The sequence below is a fragment of the Protopterus annectens genome, chromosome 3.part0 (genome assembly GCF_019279795.1).
Source record: "Protopterus annectens isolate FY-2018-M chromosome 3.part0, PAN1.0, whole genome shotgun sequence".
NCBI classification, from domain to species: Eukaryota; Metazoa; Chordata; order Ceratodontiformes; family Protopteridae; genus Protopterus; species Protopterus annectens.
Window position 1 is genome coordinate 880,253,392 of NC_056731.1, and position 23,600 is coordinate 880,276,991.

Sequence of the window (23,600 nt, forward strand, 5' to 3'; positions counted from 1 at the left end):
CAGTTTTTAAAGTTTTTTCTGTTTCGTTAGTTTTTGAAATGGCAAGTGGAAACAGTGATGCTGGCAATACGAATGGGCATAATGGGACTAACTCACAGCTGTTATTCTCTCAAGAGAAGGAGCGAGAGGCTAGTGTTACGAATAACACACAGGAAGAGAGTGCCTTAGGTAATTTAACCACTCTTGTCAACTTATTACTAAACAGGGTGGAAGCGTTATCGCAAAAGGTGGAATCAAGTACTCAGAGGAACCATGCAGATGCAGGTGTGGGTTCCAGAGGGAATATTAATTCCACCGGTCTATCTGGCGTGCGTTTGTTGAATCAACCGACTTCCTTGTTGTTAGACAACGCTAACGTGTCTGCTGGGCAGACAAACAATAATGTTACTACCAGGTCTGGGAGGCGTAGTGGAGATGTGATTAATGTTCAAAGGAATGATGCAGTTGAAAATGCCAATGGAGTGAACAATGGAGCTGGTTTACCTTCTATGGCTAACTTTTTGGGCAAAAAAGACTTCTTTGAAGTTTCTACTGATTCAGAAGGGGGAGCTAAGAACAGTGAACGCGTGGTGAGTAATTTTGTTGACAAGTTAAACTCTTTTGACCACAAACTGTTCCGTTGTAAAAAATTGCAACTTGAAGTAGCTTACTTACAGGAATGTATCACAAAGAAAATTGTTCCTAAGGGCTTACGGCAGTGGCGTTATCCTGCAGGGTTGGTTAGTAACTCTGTATACATCAAGAATTGTTAACCCTCTTTGATAAGCAGGGTTTTGAATTTCTACTGTCATTGATTAATTTTTATGGAGCAGAGATTATTGATTTAAAAGAGGAACTAGAGGTTTTGGAAGCAAGCTTGGTGGAAGATAACGATTTTGTAAGATATAAATATGATTATGTAAGAATATTTTCAAGTATTGAGGCTTCCATCTCTAAACTTGTTTCTTACAAAAAGCGTAAAATGGACAGAGATATTTCAGACTATGCAAATAATAAAGCGTACCCCCTTCCCCTATGGTAGGTCAGCATTTACCTAAGGGTGGTGATGGGGCTAAAACAGCTTCCCCCCACTGAAATTAACAACATTAACCATGAACAAGCCCCTGTTCGTAGAAGTGAACGCATCAGGGGCCAAAATAACAACGACAACATTAATGGACATGGCCAAAATCAAGATCTTGATAATACTGACAATGAGCAGGTTTTTCCCAGGGACAGAAACATACAGGACAACAGCAATGTCAGAGTGAACAACAGGGGACAACCACAGAGAAAGAGAAAACCGAATCAACGGAGGAGATGACATTCTCCTCAGAGACAGGACCTGAGATTCTCACAGCTCAACATAGTGACTTTAAAATATATAATTACACTGTTTTAACTGTTGAGCAACCTCTGATTGACTTTTTTTCAAAAGGTTTGACGTTCATTCCTGACAAAAGGAGTGACCTTGTTAAAACTTTTATAGATTTCAAACTGTATGTTCGAAAACTAAATCTGGCAGTATCTCTAGGGAATACACCTGCACTTCTAAATTCAGTTAGAGTCTCAAGTGTGTTTAACCCACCTTTGTTTGGTGGGCTAACTACTTTTGAAAAAGTATGTGACATTGATTTTAGGGCCACACTTAACAACAATAGACACGAGTTGGGAATGAGAAGTAACATATCCAAACATGAACTGGAGTTTATCTCTCTCCTTAATGATTGTAAAGTTAGAGTCATGAAACCAGATAAGGGAGGGGGTCTGGTGTTCATGGACCAATACTTTTATGAAAATAAAATGTTGTCTCATTTACAGTCTGGCACCTATTTGAGATCTAGTTTGAATGAACTAAATTTAGCCTATAAGAAAATTAGGGGTGTCCTTGATGACTTATTCCTTGAAGGTAGTATTGATTGTAACACCTTTCAATACTTGTCAATGCCAGCACCTAAGGTTCCCACGATTTTTGGCACACCCAAAATTCATAAAGATTTAATAGATCCCCCATTGAGGCCTATAGTTGATGGGCGGGGTTCTATTACTTATGCTTGTGCCAAGTACATCGATGGTATTCTTAAACCATACATCCAGGGGGAACCACAGATTTCCTGGGATTTTTTGGAGAATTTTAATAAAATTGAATACCATGTAGACTTGGTCTTCCTGATTGTGGATGTTAAAGATCTGTATACTGTGATACCTCATCAACTAGGTATTGACTGGGCAAGGAATTTTATGGTGACCAAGAGGGCCACTAATGGTCAGATGTACTTAGTAGAAACATTATTGGACTTGGTCCTGGCAAATAACTTTTTAATTTTTAAGGACCAGTTTTTTCTCCAGAGTACAGGGATTGCCATGGGATCTCCCTGTGGGTGTAGTTTTGCTAACAGTGTGATGGCTTTTTGGGAACGCAATTATTTGTTCAATAGTGAACTGTGTCAACAACATGTCACTTGGTACACTAGATACCAAGATGACGTGTTTTATCTGGAAGGGTCCGCAAAACCTTATTCCACAATTTATAGACAATATTTCTGGAATGACCAACTTCTTAGAATTCACGTACACTATTGGAGTGGATGAAATGAGCTTTTTAGATGTAAAAATTTGTAAGGATAAAATCAACAACAAGTTTAAATCTTTAATTTACAGAAAGCCAAACCATTCTAACAGCTATTTGCATTTTTCTAGTTGTCACCCCTTTCATCAAAAAAGGAGTGTAGTTAAAGGGCAACTTGTCAGAGGTGCTAGAATGATTTCAGATGATAATGACTTTCTGATGGAATGTAACAAAATCAGTAAAATGTTTCTGGCTCGAGGCTATCCTGATAGCCTCATAAAAGAGATGACGGATGAAGTACAGGTTAAAAGGGCTAATGGCCACTTTACTCCACTGTTGGTGGGTGGCTTAATGAGTAGATCGGGTAAGGACACCTCTAAGAGGGATTCCACCGTACATTCTAGAATCAAATTTTTGTTCACTTTCGGTGTTGACTGTAAAGCTATCAGAGAAATAGTGGCTAAAAACTGGAATATCATACTTGGGGCTCTGGTTAAGGTTCTTGGGACACGTCCAGAATTTACATACTGTAGGGGTGTTAATCTTAAAAATCTAGTTGAAATGGCTACGGTTAAATCTAAAATTCAAAATAAAATTGTAGGAATGCGTAAATGTGGTATGTGCCCTCAATGTAAGTTCATCCATGTTGGTAACAAAGTGTATATCAACAGTAAAAACTATTTCATTAAGGGTAATTACAATTGTGACACCAATGGCGTGATATATGTGGCTCTATGTGAAAAATGTCCTTCCTTCTATATTGGCAAAACGGAGAGAAAAATAAAGAAAAGAATTTACGAGCACCTGTATGCTATAGATAGGAAGGACCTTACAAATGCACTTGCCAGGCATGTGTTAGAATTCCCTGACCACTGTTACACTCTCAGTGCAGTACATCACATCAAAAATGACATAAGGGGAGGGCCCTGGCAACTACATTTAGAAGAGCAAGAAGTATTATGGCAGATTAGAACATGTGCACATTTGCTTCCAGGTTTGAATGACTATGTCTCCATTAAGTGTATTCTTAAGCTTAAAGCTCTCCTTAGATAAGCACTAGTGGTTAATAATTTATCCAGTGTGTAAATGGGGGGTAATAATTATTAGTTGTAAGAAAGTGAGATTTCCACTTTCATAATATTTTAGATTTAGGATTGGTAAAAGCCTTAGGCAATTTAATTGATATTGTTATGTCTTCAGTTATGGTTATTGTGGGTTTTAAAAAATGTGTTTTTTAATATTTGTTTTTAAATAAGGCACTCATCAAGTTGTTTAGTGGAGTAGTAACTCAACAGATGATTAATATAGGCTTGTAGGAAGTTGTTCTATCTAATTAAAAGAGATAGGAATATCCTGTATCAATTTAGTAATGTGATTGGCTGTTTAGCCACTTATAGATGTAGGCTTTATGTATAAAAACCAAGCTGTGTTAACTGTTTTTTGTCTGATGAAGGCTGGGCATTTGCTTAGCTGAAAGCGCTTATGTTTATTAAAAAGTCTGTGCCGTTTATTGTGTCAGCGTGCTTCTACTTTCCTTTTGTGTGTTTTATTTAGTTTCATAATCTTGGATCATAAGATCCAGCATTTCCAAACCAGTTTTATCGAACAGCTCCACCAACTTCGTATATAAATTGGAGCCCAGCACAGCGTTGTTTGGAAACTTGAAACAACGTAGTCCTTTTGGGATACGTTGCACATGGACACACTCTCTCAGATAGTCTATCTCCAGTTGCGTGTTCTTGTAAGCATATAGTTTGTCATATAGTTTATCGAAATCATGCTCCATACAATTGTAATGCTTTTGAGAACTCAAAACAGTACCTTGTTTAAAAGAAAATTGCTGCTCAGTCCAAGCGTGGGTTAAATCCAAGTTAGTTGGATTTGTCTCGTTTCTCCATGGCAGAAGACCTGGACCAGGTTGATTTTTTAAACACACCGATTTTACTCTGCAATGAACCAGATGATGTTCCAGTTACACGCGGAGAATTTAACCAAGTTTTAACGCTGTTAACACAAATGAATAAATTATTAAATTCACGCAATGTTAGCTACACTTCCTCGCTACCTGGTAGCCAACAACAAGGACTGAATACGAAGCATACGTCACCACCACCAAGGGAGCCGAATGGCGTGTTAAGAGCGACACCTCCTGACGAGATTTTATTGGTCGGAACCGATCTTCAGGAACAACAAGCCAGAGTGCAATCGAGCTGGGTAAACGGGAATGGTGGCCAACGTAAGGACTTCAACTTCCACGCTTGGACTGAGCAGCAATTTTTTTAAACAAGGTACTGTTTTGAGTTCTCAAAAGCATTATAATTGTATGGAGTGTGATTTCGATAAACTAAATGACAAACTATATGCTTACAAGAACACGCAACTGGAGATAGACTATCTGAGAGAGTGTGTCCGTGTGCAACGTATCCCAAAAGGACTATGTTGTTTCAGGTTTCCAAACAACACTGTGCTGGGCTCCAATTTATATACGAAGTTGGTGGAGCTGTTCGATAAAACTGGTTTGGAAATGCTGGATCTTATGATCCAAGATTATGAAACTAAAGCTAACTCTTTACTGAATGAACTGACAATATTAAACGACAGTATCGTTAAAGACAAGGACTTTCCTAGTATTAAAAAATGTTATGATAATGTTTTTAACAAAGTGGATCAACATTGCGTTAAGATAGTCAGTCGTAAGATAAGAAAGTTGGAGCGTGACTTGATTGAATACAGGGATGGGAGGGCTTACCCCTTGCCAGGAAAATTTAAACGTAATACATCTAATGATGAAGGGAGAACTGATATTGCTGAAAGCACTGAGAATATTAATACTCCATTAGTAGATCCACCCAGGAGAAGTGAGCGATTGGCTCAAAAAGATAATAATAAAAATCAGCATCAGGTTTTTCAGTATCCCCAGGGCAGACCAGGGGGCAGGAATACAACATTCTACCAACAGAATTGAAACAGGTTACGCAGGTAACTGATTCCAAGGAAGTTGGTCTAGTTAATGATGACGATGTTGATGGGGATTCATTTAGTGGTAATTACAAGGTGGTAACTAAGGACAATTACACCATTTACAACTTTACGGAAACTACACTAACCTCTGACTTTTTTGAGTTGTTCACCAGAGGTTTTCACTTTGTCCCCCTGCGCACCATGGATTTATCCAAAACGCTAGTAGAATTCAAACTTTTCATCAGGAGACTAAATCTTGCACTATTTTTTAAAGGGCAATCTTCATCTAACCACATAAATTCAAGGTGTAGTACTTTTAACCCCCCCACCCATCCCACCTTAAGAATTTTTGAGGAATTAGTGGAAATGGATCTAAGAGAGAAACATGCATTTGGTGCAAACCAACCACCCGATAACTTTGATTTCCACCTATATCAGCTAACTAATTTACTCAAAGAGGAGGGTATCAGGGTAATGAAACCTGATAAGGGTGGTGGTGTTGTTCTAATGTACAATTGGGCATATGAAACACATATTCATATTTTGTTACAGGATGCTGATACTTATGAATTAGTTTCTAGGAATGAAGTGAATATTGCGTACTCTAAGATCAACTTTATGTTAATGGACCATTTGATGTAAGGTGCTATTAATGAGAAGTTACACAACTATTTGCATGTCCCAAAACCTAAGATCCCGGTAATTTTCGGGATTCCAAAAGTCCACAAAGGACTGAATCCCTTAAAATTCAGACCTATAGTAGCAGGAGCCGGGAGCATTACAGAGCCTCTAGGGAAATATATTGATCAGACACTAAAAAAATTTGTCTCAACCTTAAAACCTATTTGTAAAGACTCCTGGGAATTTCTTAATGATGTCCAACAAAGTTTTTACAACCCAGGGATATTGATGGTAACTATTGACATCATAGAGCTATTTCCCAGCATTCCTCATTCTATAGGAATAGATTGGTTTAATGAAATTTTGACAACACAATCTGATCTAAGTAACAGCACGGTCAGGCTAATAGTGGAATTTATGGAAGTAGTTCTTGAGAACAACTTCATTTATTTTAATGGAGAAGTATTCAGGCAAAAGAAAGGTGTAGTGATGGGTGCTCCATGTGCCTCAACAAACGCGAACATAGTATTATACTATTGGGAAAACAAATACATCTTTTCATCTGGTTGGGCTGAGCACATTACTTACTATAAACGTTACCTGGATGATATCTGTATACTATGGGATGGTGACATGGATAGTTTCTCAAATTTCATTACGTACATTAATTCCACTACAGATTTTTTAGCTTTCACACATAATGTGAGCGAAAATTCTTTACACTATTTGGATGTTCTTTTATTCAAAGATTATGTTAACAACTTTTTCCAATCCCAAATATATAGAAAGACGACTTTTTCCAACACATTCTTACATTTTGATAGTGGGCATCCTTTTTACCAGAAAAAGGGTATAATAAAAGGTCAACTCATTCGTGCATCCAGGATGTCAAGTACTCACGATTTATTTCTTAAAGAAGTTGACTTCCTAAAAAAACTCTTTCTTGAGAGAGGCTATCCAGCCCACCTGGTGGATAATTTAGCAAAAGAGGTTCTCGATAATAGGGAATCTAAGTATCCACCATTACTTGGGAAAGGCAAGATTTTAGAACACATTCAAGAGGCTGATCAACAATCGTCATATAACAACTTTGTGTACACATACACTTGGGACTCCCAACAGGTGGAAAAGACTATTCTGACATATTGGCCAGTGTTGACACTACAGGAGGACATTAATAAAATTGTACCCGCCAAGCCCGGATTCACAAGAAAGAGAGAGATTAATTTAAAGGGCCTATTTGAGAATAACAATAACGGAAAAATATATTCACATTTTTCCAATAAGGTAGGCACCTTCAAATGTGGCGCATGCAACCAGTGTGCATACATATATATCAGTGATAGTTTATACATTCCCTCTAGGAACTTTAAGGTTAATACAAAGAATTATTTTAATTGTGCATCAAAAGGGGTGGTTTATCTCGGTGTTTGCATGGAGTGTTACAGTTTTTATGTTGGCAAGACCGAGCGGCCACTAAGAAAAAGGATCTATGAGCATTTATACGAAATTAGCAAAAAGAAAGATACTAATGCTTTTTTCAAGCATTCAGTGCAATGTATCAACATGCATCTAAAATTTCTTGTTCTAGACCAGGTCACCCAGGATCCCAGAGGAGGGGACTGGGAGACTCGTCTAGAGCACAAAGAACTTTTATGGCAATTGAAATTAAATGCAGCTAGACCCCCAGGTCTAAATGGCAGCATCAGTATAGCAAGTGCACTAAAACTTAACAGGGAGAAATTATGAACAAACAAAAAACTGTTTTAAAAAAGCCAGGTAATTAACAGGCAGTTAGTTAATGATGAATTTTTACTTTACGTTATTAACTTTCAACCAGAAGTATATGTTTTCATTATAAGGATTTACATTTAGAATATTTTAAGTATACATGTTTTTTAACATTTGTTTTTAGCATTTGCATTTTAAAGCATTGTTATTTAACATATTGCATGAATTATTAGCGGTTTGCATTAACTACTTATATGTATTTATTTTTACAAGATTTTTTTGATACACATGAACTTACTAAGGTATCTAGATAACTTTTAAAACAATGTGTTTTTGTAGCATTATTGACTTGTAGGGAGTACAAACACTTTAAAAATAACTTAAAAATACTCTAAAAATACCCTAAAATTTTTTTTTAAACTCTGAACTAATTATCACAATTAATGTTAGGAGTGGCTGATTAAGTGTTCACATGATTTATGTATGATGTTATAAAATGGTTTTACTTTTGACTGAGTAGTATCTTGATAAAGCCTGGTAGGAACCAGGCGAAAGCGCTTGATTAATTTTTCTGTTTTAATAAAAGTTATTTAACTTCAATTTATTTCTGGTTGTACTATACTTGTGATTCCTGGACTGAGTGTTTTCACATGTATGAGTAGATTTCAACAAAACCCACACCTAAATGTGATATGTTACAGTAAAAACAAATTGGCAAATTCTTTGTTAATATCTCCATTAGAGGAGGATGGTGCCCTAATAACATAGCAATGACCCTACTTCAGTTTCTGTTCTATCAGCATTAAAGCTCTTGTTTTCCTTCCTGGTGGGCATCACCATCGGCTCTTGAGTGAGTCTAGGGTAGAAAACAATGTTGATCAAATGTGATTTTGATTGGTAATCATGTTTTTACAATGCCTTTTCAATTAACTAAAAAATAATACACAAACTCACACATGAATGTCAGAAAAGATGAGGTAAGCAGTATTAAGTCATACATAATTAAAGTAATTAAGTAATTGATCTGTCAACAAAAAACATCCCTGGTTAGCAGCCATCCACTGCCATTGTCAGGAGCGTCATTATTAATCTTCACCTATCTTAGTTCACAGTAAAAAACTGTAGCTGGAGATTTCTGCCATGACATTAACATGCTCTCTAAACAATAGTACAGATCCTTCTTCATGCCCATTTGGAAATTTGTGCCTCTTGCACCTTTGCTTTATTGTTTTCAGTTCTGAGATAAGCATAAAACCTCCTTTAAGAGCCTTGCATGGATTAGTTCAGAGGAAAGGCATTTTCAGCAAACTGTCACACAAGATGGCTGTCAATGAATTCACTGACTCTCCCCTTGGCCTGCTGGGAGCAACGCTCAATACTTTCCACAGTACGCATTTTGAGTGTTTTAATTACTTTGCCTTGGCAGTTCATCACTTACCAGCAGGTAAACAAAGCCACTATTTTAACTCTTACTTTTTCTTTTTATTTCAGTCTTGGTGACGAACGCATTGAGTTCATTAGCACTAAATAATGCACCTCTGACTGTTCATAGAAGGGCTGAGGCTTTAGCTAAACAAACTCAAGAGACCAACACAGCAAGATATCTAGAAAGATTCACATTTTGAACTGATGAAATGTTATATGTCCAGCATGTAGAACTGACTTCTGGGTCAAGCACTGGCTCTTTCACTCTAATATTTATGAGCCTCCTTGGTGAATCATTGGTAGAGTTCTTCATATTCAAGTTCAGGTTTATTATAGTGTGTGATAGCAAAGCACTTTACAATATAAACAATCACTCAAACAAGTTCAGCAATCTTGTTGACCAGTTAAATCAACTACAGCATTATGTAATGATTTACTTAAAAAATCTTGCAAAGCAAAACAATAAAATTGTAATTGCAATTTTTCTAACATTCTATTTACAATGTCCCAAAAAATGACCACGGTACAAGTTACTGCTCTGGGACAGCCAATTTGGCAGATCCGCTTTAAATAACAAGTACAAATGAACAGGTAAGTAATTACCACACAACACACTTGGTGAATCTTGCTCTCTTTTGTAAGTTTTCATTAGTAGCATAAGAAACAAGTAGGGAAACTTTCCCAAAATCTCCTTCTTTGTCAGCTTTTTCTCCACCCAGCTATACAAACTTTCTTCACCTTCAGGCCAATTTCCAAATTGTAGTTTAGAATTGGAGCTAAGTGACCCATTCAAGCACTGCAATTATGACAGAAATCATAAAAATGAAGTTTCCATCCAACCTTTAAACCAAGTCCCAAAATCTGGAAATCAAATGTCCCAAATCCAGGCATTACAATTAATGCAAAACAAAGCCTTGTCTCTTGACATCAAAAAGTTTTCTGACTCACACTTGTTCCAGATCGGTTCAAAAATATTTCTATTTATTTATGTATTTGAATTAGTTTACCAGGGTAGAGCACTGATCAATTCTGACCAATTTCAGTCTCAGTCTGGGAGCTATACAAAAATTGTTAAAGCCACAGGTGATCCAACTGAACAACAGTTAAAAGTTACATGGTAATCCAACTGAGCAAGAAAATCTTAAATCCCCAATGTAATCTAAATTATATAGATAACTCCATGGGATGACAGCCATCTGCTGCCATTGTCAGCAGTGTCATTACATATTTCCACCTATCACAATTCAGCATTTAGGAACCCACATTTGGAGATGTCTGCCATGACATTAACAAGCTGTCTACTTATGTGTGTACATCCCTTGAGACTCGCACATTTTCTGCTCTTAAAGTTGACATCTTGATGCTTACTATAGACTGTAGAGTCCTGCATTCATATGCTTAAATTCCAGTTTATTAAATGTCAACTATACCTATCAAATTATCAGCCAAGACCTGGTCCCATGCTTTTACTGTCTCAATGAGAAGTGCATTATACACAAACGACATGTACCAGAGATAAAGCCCTACCACTTAAAGGCAAAGAGGGAAAAGGCTTTTGGCCTAATTTGTATCCAAAAAAATGACTGCCATCAAGAGCTCTTAGCAGAGGGTAGGCATATCCTCTTATTGTATACTAACTGCTGTAAAGCCTACAATCTGTATGCTACTACTGTGTAATGTTTTTTTTTTGTAAATTTTTCTTCTCTGTAAACTTGTGGAGCTTTTCTCCCCAGGACTCAGCTGAAAACTGACACTTGTTGTCCAGTCGGACTGTCCGGGCAAACAAATGTTAAATAAAATAAATAAATAAAAATTACTGTCCTCATTGCCATTCTGCTACATCGTAAGTCAGATCATTTCCAGAAAGATAAATATTTTTTAAGATCTAACAATTAATAAAAACAAATGAGAAGGTTGACTTGATGAAACATAATTCATACACATGCGTATAATTAGTCTTTGTCAGTTTTCAAGTTGCCCTTTTTGGTGTTCTTCATACTGATCACTGCTGTAGTAGCCTTAGCTATGGTTATAGCCTGCCAAAGATATAACAGCCAGTCAGCGTCAAAAGCTTCAGGGCACTTTCCATGCGCCTAAAGTGTACAGCAGCTCTGAGATGAGCTAAGACTAGTTTGGGTGCAAAGCCTTTCAGAGCTTTACTACCACCAAAGAGTATGCTTCACTAAGGCTTTTGAAGATTGATGGTTGGCTTGTGCTTTCCTTTGCTGGCCATAAAAGTTCCCTTTGGGGGGACTTCCATTTTCTTATATTTACTGATACTTTATTACGTTCCACTTCAGGAAAGTTATTTTAAAGGTAAGAATTTTGTGTTTTAACAGGCTGTAATGAGACTGCAACATACTTAAGGGAACACTTTTTTCTGTCAGTTTTAAAGTAGTATCAACTCAATGATAAGCTATTTTCTGGGGAGAAATTGTGTTTAATTTTCCATTGTTGGGCTGCATTAGAGTTTGAAAGTGCTTTTTACTGCATTTCTTTTTTGTCAAAAAAGTAACTTTTGTGGACTGGTAGTTTTACTGGCATTGGCTGCTTGTCTTCCCAAGGAAATGGGCACCATTTTCGGCTTGACCATGGAACAGGTTGTTGGTCCCATGGACAGTCCTCCTTCCAGCCACAAAATGAATACATTTTTTCTAACAGCCTTTGCCACAACAGCAGGCTAGCAGTTTGCCACAGTACAGATGGGAGACTCTGCTATGGCCATTTGTTGTACATCAGGCCACTCATCTTTTACCAGAATCCCTCTGGTGTAGCACCTACAGTCACTACGGACCGGGGTTTAGCCACACCCTCTGTGACTATTAGAGTCACCTCAGTGGGTAAGGGAGAGGCACTCTTGTTGGTCCTGGGAGAGGGAACAGGGAAGTTTTCCCCTGTTATGTCAGAATGTTGTACCCATCTCTGGGGAAGCAGCATCTGCTGTTGGTAATATAGTTGGCCGCTTTTTCCCTGTCAAAAAGAAACAGAAATCCAAACATGTATCTTCTCCTCCTCAAATTTCTTTGGATAATAGTAGTTTACTAGGACTGACTCAAGGTTTAATTCAAGCTGTTGATCCTTCTTATAGAGTAGTTTCTGGTAAAAGAAAGAGGGATGCCTCTTTTTCTGAAGAGATTCAAGATTCTGAATCTGAACAGGAAGATGACGAACAGATTTGTTATTTTGTCCTTAGATTTCTGATTCAGACTCTGAGGAGAGCTCAATTTCCAGTTCTTCCTCTGGGGTTCTCTTTCTCTAAGACTATTGCTAGAATGTGCCAGTGTTTTCAGTGGGAGAAAAGTTTTCACAGTCCCTCAGAAAATTCTATGAGTTGTTACAGAAGGATTTTCCAGAACCTACACCTATTCCTCCTGTCCTGACTGCTTTAGAGGATGTGTGTCTAAAAGGCAGGTAGGTTGCATAAAGTTCCACAGTTTTTTAAATGTTTATACACTATTCCTAACCTTACTCAACAGTTAGAGCCTTAGTTCACTCCACTGCTGCTACGCACTTGGTTAATTCCAATCCTACTCTTATGTAATAAGGATGGGAAAATGTATTTAAGTATGGGGAAAAGTATATACTTGTGCAACTTTGATTTTTTTTCAGAATTTTAAATAGTCAGACTTGTATGTCTAAGTTTATTGTTACATATTGTGAAAGTATGAGGAATGTTTTATTTTCTTGTGAAACTCAGTTTCTCCTGTTGCACAGGGCACTTACTCATTGCTTGCAGTGTGTGTGTTATTCTGTTGATACTTTTTCCAGGGCTGTAGCCACTGGTACTGTTTTAAGGAGGTTTCCTTAACTGCATTCTTAGAACCTCCCAGATGATTTAGAAAATGAGATTTTAAATATTCCTTTATAAAGAGATTTAGTGTTTGGCCCCTCTGCTGCAGAGGAGATCCAAAAGTGTGATGAGAGGGGCAAGCTGATCCAGGCAATCTCTAAGATCTTTTAGACCCCCTTTTCCAAATTGTCCAAGGGATTTTCTTTTTCCTCATCCAGTTTGGGCAAAAACAGAATAAACTGTCTCAACAAAATTCAGATAAACAGACATTTAAGAGGAAGTGGCAAAGGGTTCCAAAATGAAGTCTCAAACCTCCTAAAACCAAAGACAGTCCAACAAATCTGAATGATTGTTCAAGAGACCTTGTGACCCCCCTCCCACCTGGCCCCTGTTCTCTTCCAGAAAGTGTGATTCTTCATTTTTCTCTTTGGCAACAAACACATGGGTTCTGAAAGTCATTAAACAGGGTTACAGATGACAGCTGGAGGAAAATCCTTCTTCCCAGGGGGTCATTCGTCATCCTGCAGATCAGACTTTTCTTTCCTCCTGCTTTTTACTACATGCTGTCCCAATAGCAATAGAACTACTTCCTCCTTCCCAGGTGGGGAAGGGGATTAATTCACGGATGGATGTTCTAGTGCAAAAAAAAAAAAAAAACAGGAAAAGAAACAAAAATACTTGGAGGCCAGTTCTGGCTCTTTCTTTCCTAAAACTGTTTATGATAGTGCCCAAATTTAGCATGATGTAGCTTCACAGCTTGTTAGCTCTTCTTACTCTTTCAAGTTTCCCAGAAAGACTACACTTAAAAGATGCTTATCATCACATCCCTATTCATCCATATTTCAGATGTTTCTTCAGGATTTGTGTGTCTGGATCACATTATCAGGTCTTTGCTTTACCTTTCTGACTATACATTGCATGAAATGTGTGCACAAAGTGTCTAGCTTCAGTTGCAATCAGGGTTGTCAGACGACCCTATTTCAGCGAGACTGTCTCAAGATCAGCAGCCCAATCCCGAGTCCCACATTGCCGGTTAAAATCCCGGCGAAACAGCCTCCACTTTGCGATTTATGATTGGCCCATATGCCAGTATACGAACCAATCATAAATTGCAAAGCTGGCTGTTTCGCACTGAACAGAAGAGGCTCTGCTGTGCGATTTTTTTGAATGGCTCATATACCGGCATATGAGCTAATCAAAAATAGCAAAGTGGAGTGGAACTACCTACTGTTCCACATGAAAGACCTTTTTTTTTTGTCTTCACTTAGTGTGAAGGACCTTTTTTGTTTTTTTTTTTGTCTTTACCTGTCCCTTAACAAACCTGGCAACCCTGGTTACAGTTCTTTGCAAACTACAAGGTATCCACATTTTTTCCATAGTTAGGCAACTTGCTTCTCTTTGCAGAGTCTTTTCCAAAGTGTAAGGAATCTCTCTCTTAGGTGAGAGATCTCTTTCACAATCTGGGATTCCAAGAGAACATTCAAAAGTCTTTCTTGACTCTCTTACACAGGATTGTGATCGGGGATGTCAGCTAGACACCTCAGTTCAAAGAGTTTTTCTTCCACAGGAAGACTTCTGTCACTGAGGGAATACCTCAAAATTTTGGGTCTTATGGCATCTATGATTTGCATGCGACCCCTGGCAGGACTCCATGTGAGAAATATAGAGTGGTATCTGAACTCTTTGGTCCCAACATCACCACCCTTTATCTTTTTAGATCATAGTCCTAGGGCATGTCAGAAGAGAAATGTTTTAGTGGAGACAACAGATATCCTTAAATCCAGGTCTCTCCTTCTCCATCCCTGCACCAAAGCAGTCAGTCACCACAGATGCTTTGGAACAGTTTCGGGAGGGATTAAAAGTGTAGGGGCTGTGGGACACCAAGGATAGATGCAATCACATACATATTAAGGAGATGCTTGACCTTATCAATGCACTTCTTTAAGCCATCTTTGGTCCCTGGGACCTCTTCAAGTGGTTACAGACAATACCACAGTCATGTGGTACATCAACAAGCTAGGGGAAACCAGATTGTAACCCCTTTGTAGAGTAGCCATGTTGGCTTGTGATATAGCTTCACAGCATACTCTTACTATACAGGCATCCTGCAGTTTGTCAGAGCAAAATTGTGTCAGGCAAGCTGAGCAGGACCAGGGCTGACCCTCACAAATGGAAACTAGATCAGGGGTCTTCCAAGATTTGATCCTTCTGTGGGTAGTTCAGGTGTAGACGTCTTTGCCTCCTCTCTGAACAGTCAACTGGCAAAATTCTATTTTACAACTCCATTCAAGAAGGCCGATGTCTTTTCTTTTCTTTGGACAGGAATGTTCCTGTATGCCTTTCCACCCTTTCCAATAATATCCAGGGTATTTCTGAAGATTCAGAAGGAATCCCCTGAGATCATTGTGGTGACTCCCTTCTGGGCCAGGCAGTCTTGGTTCTTCCTTCTTTTGGAAAAGGCTAAAGGCAGTTACCACAAGCTTCCTCACAGAATGGATCTAATCACACTAGAACAAGGATGTTTGATACACTTAGACAACAATCATCTTCAAATGACTGCCTGGATGATAGAGTCTTTATTCCTTTTAGGTACATTTTTCTTTGAGAATGTGCAGCAGGTATTATTGGAAGCAAGAAGGATGACTACTAGAAAATCATATATTAGCAAATGTGAAATGTTTTCTCTTTGGTGCCCGATACATAACCAGCAGCCATTCAGGGCTTGTTGTTCTCTGTTTTACAGTATTTATGTGAGTTACTGTCCTATGGCCTTTCTTATTCCTCTATCAGGGTTCATTTATCTGATATTTCAGCATGTGTGCCCATGGATCCTCTTCTTTCAGGGTAGTCTTGAGACAAAATATTCTTGAAAGGGGTTTTGCATAAGAGGCCACCAAGTAACTTTATGGCCTCTCCTTGGGGATCATAATTTTGTGTTAGAAAAGCTAATTTGAATCCGCTAATCTGGTTGAAGTGAGGTTCTTAACATGGAAAGCAGTTTTACTGATTGCTCTGACCTCTGTAAGAATGGTATCTGAGTTGCAAACTCTTATGGTAAGTCAGTCCTACTTCATTTTCCTTAGGGACAGTGTTTTTTTAAGAACTAATCCTTCTTTTATGCCTAGAGTGGTATCCGAGTTTACTTTAAGCCAAACTGTCCATCTCCTGTTTTACTTTCCTGAACTTAAAAACGAGGGAGAAAGGATACTCTATGCATTGGATATCCACAGACAACTGTGGTACTATCTTGAAGAACTAAATCTTTCAGATCTTTGGATCAGTTGTCTTTTCCTTTGAAGGTAAAAACAAACAGCCTGTATCAAAACAGAGTATTTTCAAATGGTTGTTTAAGACTATTACCTTTTGTTATGCTCTATATTACAAACCTATTCTAGGCTGGGTCAAGGCCCAATCTGCCAAGGCCCTGGCTTCATCTGTGACTTTTTGGAAAGGGCTGGTTTCTAGAAGTATTCTGGAAACTGCTACTTGGTCCTCTGTACATACCTTTACAAAGCAATATAAGTTTAATTCATTCTCCAGGTCTAGATCTAGTTTTGCTAGGACCATTCCCAATCTGATATTGGGCCTTTCTCCTTCCTCCACCTAAATATAGTTAGCTATGGTAATCTACCCATATAGCTAAGGCTACTGCAGCACTGATCAATATGAAGAACATAGTGCAGTTGTATACAAACAATCACTGCTTAGTAACCACTCCCTCCCTCCATTTTTAGTGTCTTTTTATGCTAGGTTGTGGACATTTATTTATTTAATTTTGTTATTCCTAGCACTGCCCTTTCAGGGTTTAGCCTTCCTCTCTGTGCTGGCCAGAATGCTCTGAAGGGCTTCGTGCCCAGACTTGTCTTTTATGTCGAGCTGTTTGACACTTTGGGTGCAAGGAAGTTGCCCTGAAGCTTTGGAAGTTGTCTGGCTATTATATTCTTGGCAGGATATAGCCCATATAGCTAACATTACTGCTGCAGCGATCATTTGAACATCTACTGTTATGGTAAGTTCAGCTTAGACAACTGTACTTTATCTTATTAGTTTCCAGTAAATTCTTTGATTTTCAGCTGTTGTCATCTGACCATCCAGAAGTAAGTTCCTTCTTCACCTGTTCTGCCCCCAAGTCCTTTCAGGGAATGAACTTATCCTTGAATATTGAAGGCTAAAGCCCACCCTCATCCTCCATCATAGCAGAGCTTGAGGAGACTAGAGGAGAAGCACCACAAAGTACATTGCGATTATTGTGTCATTCAACTCAAAGTTGATTCCCTGAAGCCCCGAGTTGAGAAGTCTCATCCCAGGAATCACTCACTCAAGTCACCTGGTTACAGATTGTTGGTGTGCTGGACAGAAGGCTTCTCCTCCTCCTCCTCCTCCTCCAGGACTATTTCCTGACCTTATTGGGCCAGCAGGTCACAGTTCTGGAATAGGATGAAACCTTTAGCAAGTCTGTTCTGAAGCCTATTCCAGACCCATTGCAAGCCTATCCCCAATGTACACTGCCCTTGAATGGCATATGATCAGGTGGTAGGTTCTGTTTTCCTGACTGCTGCTGCCAGTCAATCACACATATGCCTTCAGAAAATGCTGTACACTAGACTTACTCCTACGAGTAGTGTGTGTGTGTGTGTGTGTGTGTGTGTGTGTGTGTGTGTGTGTGTGTGCACGTCTGTGCACTGGGCATGTTCAGTCTGGCTCCTGTGAAGAATCTCATGATCTCAAGGCAGTTGTTCCTGAAAAGTACAAGGACACTGAGTGCAATCCCCCCAGCCTCATTATTTTGAGATTTTTGAATAATGTGGAGCTGTAGGCAGGCACACGATAATGCAGTGATTTCTGCATCATCAAGTTTACCCTAGATTTCTGAGTAAAAAAAAAATGGTGTACGAGTATTAGATCTTGTTCTTGCTTTCCATATGCAAAATTAACTTGGGTTTTATTGCTCATTTGCAGAGCGAAGTGAAGCCGAGTCCTTGAAGACGGCAGTTGGTGTGGTTGTGAACTTCTTGTGGATGCGGCTTAATAAGCCTATAGTAATTGGAGTGGGAATCCTGGTCCTTACTTGGTTAGTAATGAGGAGGTCATGTCTTTATTTAAGGCATGTGCTGAAGTGGTAAGTTATTTCCATCATAAAGTGCAGCACTTTAAACAAATGTTTACTGATAATACCATTATAAAATGGAATGTTTTATTAATGTTTACATTTCACTAAGGAAATTGTGTGAATATCTTTCAGGGTTTGTCTCGGCTTGGATACACAAACTCAATGACAGCACAGAAATGATCTTCAGCAAATGTATTTTTCACTTCCCCTACTGTAATGTCTAAATGGAATGGAAGGGCAGCAGCTTTAACCAGCGCCTTATTAAAATACTGATTTGTAGCTGCTGGTGGAAAATTGAAATGTATTTCTTCTTTTGGACTTTATTATGTAGTATACTGAAGATGCATAGGGAATAATAGATGTCCACCAGGTGTTAACTATATACAGCCTGAATGAGTTGTTGCCAAGGAGCTTTAAATTCGTTTTGTATAGTGGAATGATCTTATAGTTTTTTTTCTGAATTTCACACGTGGAAACAAAAGTAGAAGTCTTTAGCAGTTATCTGTTTGTAATCATTTAATGTAGTAGTTCTACCAGAAGTTTTTTTTATTTATCTTTTTGTTGACCAGATGAGTAGGCCAGAAGGAAGTCCAGCTATTCAGTTAATTTCAACATAAAATAATTATAACATGATTGCAGATAATAATATTTTTTAATAAAAAATATTTCCTGTTAACAGCAATTTGTAATATTCAGCATAATGTAATTTAGTAATACAGTCAGTCAAGTAATTACATGTGTGTGTTTCTGAATGCATGTGCGGGCAGTGGTGGTAGTGGAAAATGTCACATAAAGAAACAAACTTCTTTATGTATATCAAAAATTCAAGTTTCATGATATCAGATACTGAAATGTATTTGAACAGTCATGGTCTGCCTTTTCCAAACTAAATGTTTTGTTATCTTAAGTTAGAAATTCTTACTTTATTTTAATCCTTCCTTTGTTTTTCCCCTTTTGCCCATTTACTTAAGTTCCAAAATATGGGATGCTTGCTACACAGTGCAAAGATTCAGATTATGCTCATGTTCATTGAATGGGTTTTAAGTGTGGTATTTGTTTTGCGGATGTGTAAGAGGTTACATAGAACCAGATCTTTTGAGACTCCATAGACAAATCGGAGATCTGCTCTCAATGGCTGGTAGAAAATGGAAAAGAGTGAGAGATCTTTAAGGTGGTCAGGATAACTCAAGGAGAAGATACCTTTGATTTTTTTTTGTTGGTAAGGAAACACTGAGGTCTTTCGAGCAGGGTCATATATTTAGCCAAATAGAGGGGGACATTGACTTCCTTGGATCCTGAAGGTATGTCCCCATTGATTATTCTGGCTATATAAAAGGACTTCCTAACAACAGTGATGACATGATGGTCAAAAGTTAGTACACTGTCAATGAAGTTGTCCAAGTCCCTAATGACCCAGTTGATTTTTATTGGGTTGTTGCTTATGTGATGAGGACAGCTGTGCCCAGGTTTGCCAAACGACATGATGCTGCATTTTTGGCATTTAACTTGAGGCCGTGGTCCAAGCACCACTTGTTAATCTATTAGACTCTCATGGAGAACACATAGGTCATATGAGGCATTAATGACAGCTCTGAGCTTGCTGTCATTGGCAAACTTCATCAGCCACAGGCCTTTGGTGTCTGTTCTAACATCAGAGAAGTAGATACCAAAGAGGAGTGGTCCCAAGACTGATCCCCAGGGCACACCACTGGTAACTACTGTTTTAGTTGAGTGTGTGCTTGCAACACTAACTGAAAGGGCTATGTTGCTGTGACAGTTTACTAGCCATTAGGTAATGTAGGGGTTTACATTTAATTGGATTTACTTATCAGTGATGCCAACGTGTGGAGTGGTATAGAAGGCTTTGTCCAAATCTAGATATGCTGTGTAAACCATGTACAAGAGTCTAATGCCTTAGTGACTTGCTCAAAAAAGTCCACCAGGTTTAAGAGATAGGATCTACCTTTAACAAACCCAAATTGGTTAGGGTCCAGGGTTTGAAGACTGCCGATGTCCTTATTTATGATGTATATAATGATGCACTGCATTGCCTTACAGATAAGATTGGTGAGGCTGATAGGTCTGTAGTTTTCTGGGTCAGCCTTTGCTACACCTTTGTGGAATAGTATGAATAAGCAGTTCTCCATTCCTCTGGTACAAGTCCAATGGAGAGGCAGCAGCTGAATAAATGTAATAAGGAGTCAGCCAGGCAGAGTTCGATGCTGAAAAGAAGACAGCTTTGCACATTGTTAGGGCCCAATAGAGCTAATCTTTTTAGACTTGGAGAGAGAGAGATAAGAGCTTGCTTGTAAATAATTTGGGTTGTGTAGACGTACTTAAATACTGTGAGTAATTTGGTGGAGATATGGGGCAAAGTCTGAGCTGAATTTGTCTACTTATATGTTGGCAGTGTTCCCAATGGCAGAGTATGTGATGTTATTTTGTACTGAGTATTGATGGTTATTATTTCTTAGGGTCTTGACATGGCTGAAGAAAGCTTTATGATTATCCTTCGCATGGATGGCAGTTCACAAGTCATACTTGCCCTTAATGGATTTATTTTGTTTATAAGTTCATTGTTGATTACTTTGCGATCTTCTGTAGCTGATGGGGTTTTTCATTTGTTTTTAGGGGCTAGAAGTTCCTTTCTGTTATTATACAGTTTGTTGATGCCGGGGTTCTACCAAATGGGTTTGGTCATAAACCTGGCACTGTATTTCTGTCCTTCTGAGGACCAAGGCCTCAATGATAGCTTGGAGGTAGGAAAAGAATTTATTAGTGAAAATTGTAGCGTGTGAAGTAGGTTCATACAGGTAAGGATGGTATTTGAATTTCATCAGGTCATCAGTTACCTGGAGTAGATTTGCCTTGGAGTAGTCTCTGAAGATGGAGGCTTTCAAGGTGACTCTTGTCTCACACCTACAGTAAGTATTACTGCGTGTTGGTTAAAATTTGACCAGTGATTTGGTAACTGTAAATTCTGGCCATAGGGGCACTGTATTTGTGTGGACCAGGTCTAATATTTTGACTCTCTTGTTGGGATTTGTTCTGATTGGTCCAAGAAATTGACATTAATGAAATCCAGGATTTTTTATTCAGGCTTGTTTGTGGTGGTGGGGGTATGTTCCCCAGTTAATGAATGGATATCTGAATTCACCCAAGAGGATAGTGTTTGGTTCTATGATGATGGATGTCAGTTTAAGATATGCCTGATGGTCTGATTGTGTTATAGAGGAGGGTATAGTAGTTGTTAATATGTGGAACTTAGAATTCCTCAGTTCTTATGAGAAACATAACTAAGTCATTATCCTGCATTATGGGTTTGGAGGTGAAATAGTTTCTTAGGAGCACAGGTAGAAGTGCCCCCAGCAGCTACAAAGTCCAGTTCAGAGATTGGTGTGAAGGAGTTGTTGGCATTAAAACACTTCACTGTGTAGATGATTTTCCCTTGTGAAACCATATTAGAGTAATTATGCTTTATATCAATACATTCAATAGTTAGGAATGCCTGTAAGGACTGCACCTTTTTAATTAGACTTATAATATTGGGCACTGCTACTTTTATGTCATTTTGGTTATGGTAAGCTATGGGGGTAATTTTAGGAGACTGACCTTGTCTAAAAAAAAGGCACTCGGGGGGGGGGGGTAGGTGGGACTTAGCCCATATATAGAAGCCATGAAGAGAGAGATGAAGACCATACATTGCAAAGCAGCCAGGGTTATCAACCAGGGTTATCAACCATCTTACCCCAGTCTGATGTCTACTGGATCCCTACCTAAAATTACACCAGTACGTAAACTAATAATTAGTCAATTATCTTTTATTTGTATTGTGGCTTCAATATAATGACTGTATTACTGAACAGTATCTTAGAAGAATGATCACTACTGCAGTAGACTTTGCTATATGGGTTATATTCTGCCAAGGATAGAACAGCCAGATAGCTTCCAAAGCTTCATGGCAAGTTCCACGTACTCAAACTGTCAGGCAGCTCGAGCTGAGCTGACTAACAGACAAGTATGGGAGCAAAGCCCTTTAGAGTTTTACTGCCACTGAAGAGTATGCTCCTCTGAGGCTTTTGAGGATCAACAGTCAGTTTGCTAGGCAGATAAATTCTCTTTGGGAGAGGGGACCTTCCATTTTCTTAATTTTGTTAATGTTGTATTACTTTCTTCTTCAGCAAAGTTACTTAAAGCTAGCAGTGATGTGTTTTAATGGACTATTAAGAAGATCGGACTTCTTCGGACTATTAAGAAGATCGGAAGAATGGACTATTAAGAAGATCGTAAGGCTCGTACAGTGTCCCTACGGTTTTTCTGAACAACGCTTAACTCTGTATGCTCCAGGTTACATTAGGGATTTATTGACAGGGAATAAAGTAGTTATCTCTGCCTTTTAGCACCCTAATGTTCTCCGTTACCCAGACGTTGATATTGTAGTCTCTAGACTCCTTTAACAGTTAACTAGCTCTTTCCGTTGAGCAGATGTGGTAGCGCACGTTGTTTGAGTGTGTTCCTATGATCAGCTACGACTTGGAATTGTAGTCTCTAGTCGTAATTATCAGTTAACTGGTTCTTTACTTTGAGACATTGTAGAAGCGCGCTTTTTTGTAGCGTGTCTTCATGTGCAGTGCCTTATTAGCGAGCCCTGACAATCATTTTGGGTTTTCCAGCCCATTGACTAACTGCGATAATTAGGGTTTGTTGCGGAGTCTTTGTAAACCATCCCATTAACATTGCTGTGCTACGCATTGAGTTACAAACACCCCTTTGCAGCATTATTAAACACCTTTAATATGCTGTGTAAACAGCGTGTTTCTTTACCTGAGAGCCTTAAATAATGCTTTGGAACCATAATCTCCCTTGTGAGAAATTTGCTCCCTTTACAGTATATGGTACTATCACCTTGTTTTATTTTTATAGTGATGCTATAAGCACCATAACTGCACCTCGCAACTTAGCTTAGAGCTCTCATCCTCTGGTGATAACCACCGATTTTAAAAGTATGCATTCAGACAGTCATTAATACTACAATGCGAGGTGTTAGAACACGCTCTTTCTAGCTATTCTACACTCGCTTATTGTACTTATAGACCCCCTTCCATTATATAGTGAACTCCTTATCTGCGAGTCTTTCTTATTTAACTTACCTCGCTTTGTGAAACATACCTTCCCCCTACAATAAATGAACCTAGCGGTCTCTATATCATTGGTGATCTAATTCGATGATTATATATATACATGTATTTAACTGAATATAGGTCATACAGAGGCTTATCACAACCCCACGTATTATACTAGGTTTGTGCTCAATATAATAATTTAACCTTCTTTTACTGCCTTTTGACTCTTTATCTAGTATTCTAGTCTAACTCGAATGAACTTAGCCTTGCTCTCTATGTTGTATCTTTGCT

At 38.5% G+C, this 23,600-nt stretch overlaps 1 protein-coding gene across 2 annotated transcripts in view; it reads left to right on the plus strand.

The window, feature by feature from the left end:
• The window catches only part of OTULINL (OTU deubiquitinase with linear linkage specificity like), a 999,021-nt gene that overhangs the window by 363,256 nt on the left and 612,165 nt on the right, over positions 1-23,600 (plus strand). For both annotated transcript variants that reach the window (XM_044065209.1, XM_044065208.1), the window contains exon 2: positions 18,036-18,195. In XM_044065209.1, the coding sequence (XP_043921144.1) occupies positions 18,036-18,195 (160 nt within the window). The remainder of the gene's footprint in view (positions 1-18,035; positions 18,196-23,600) is intronic.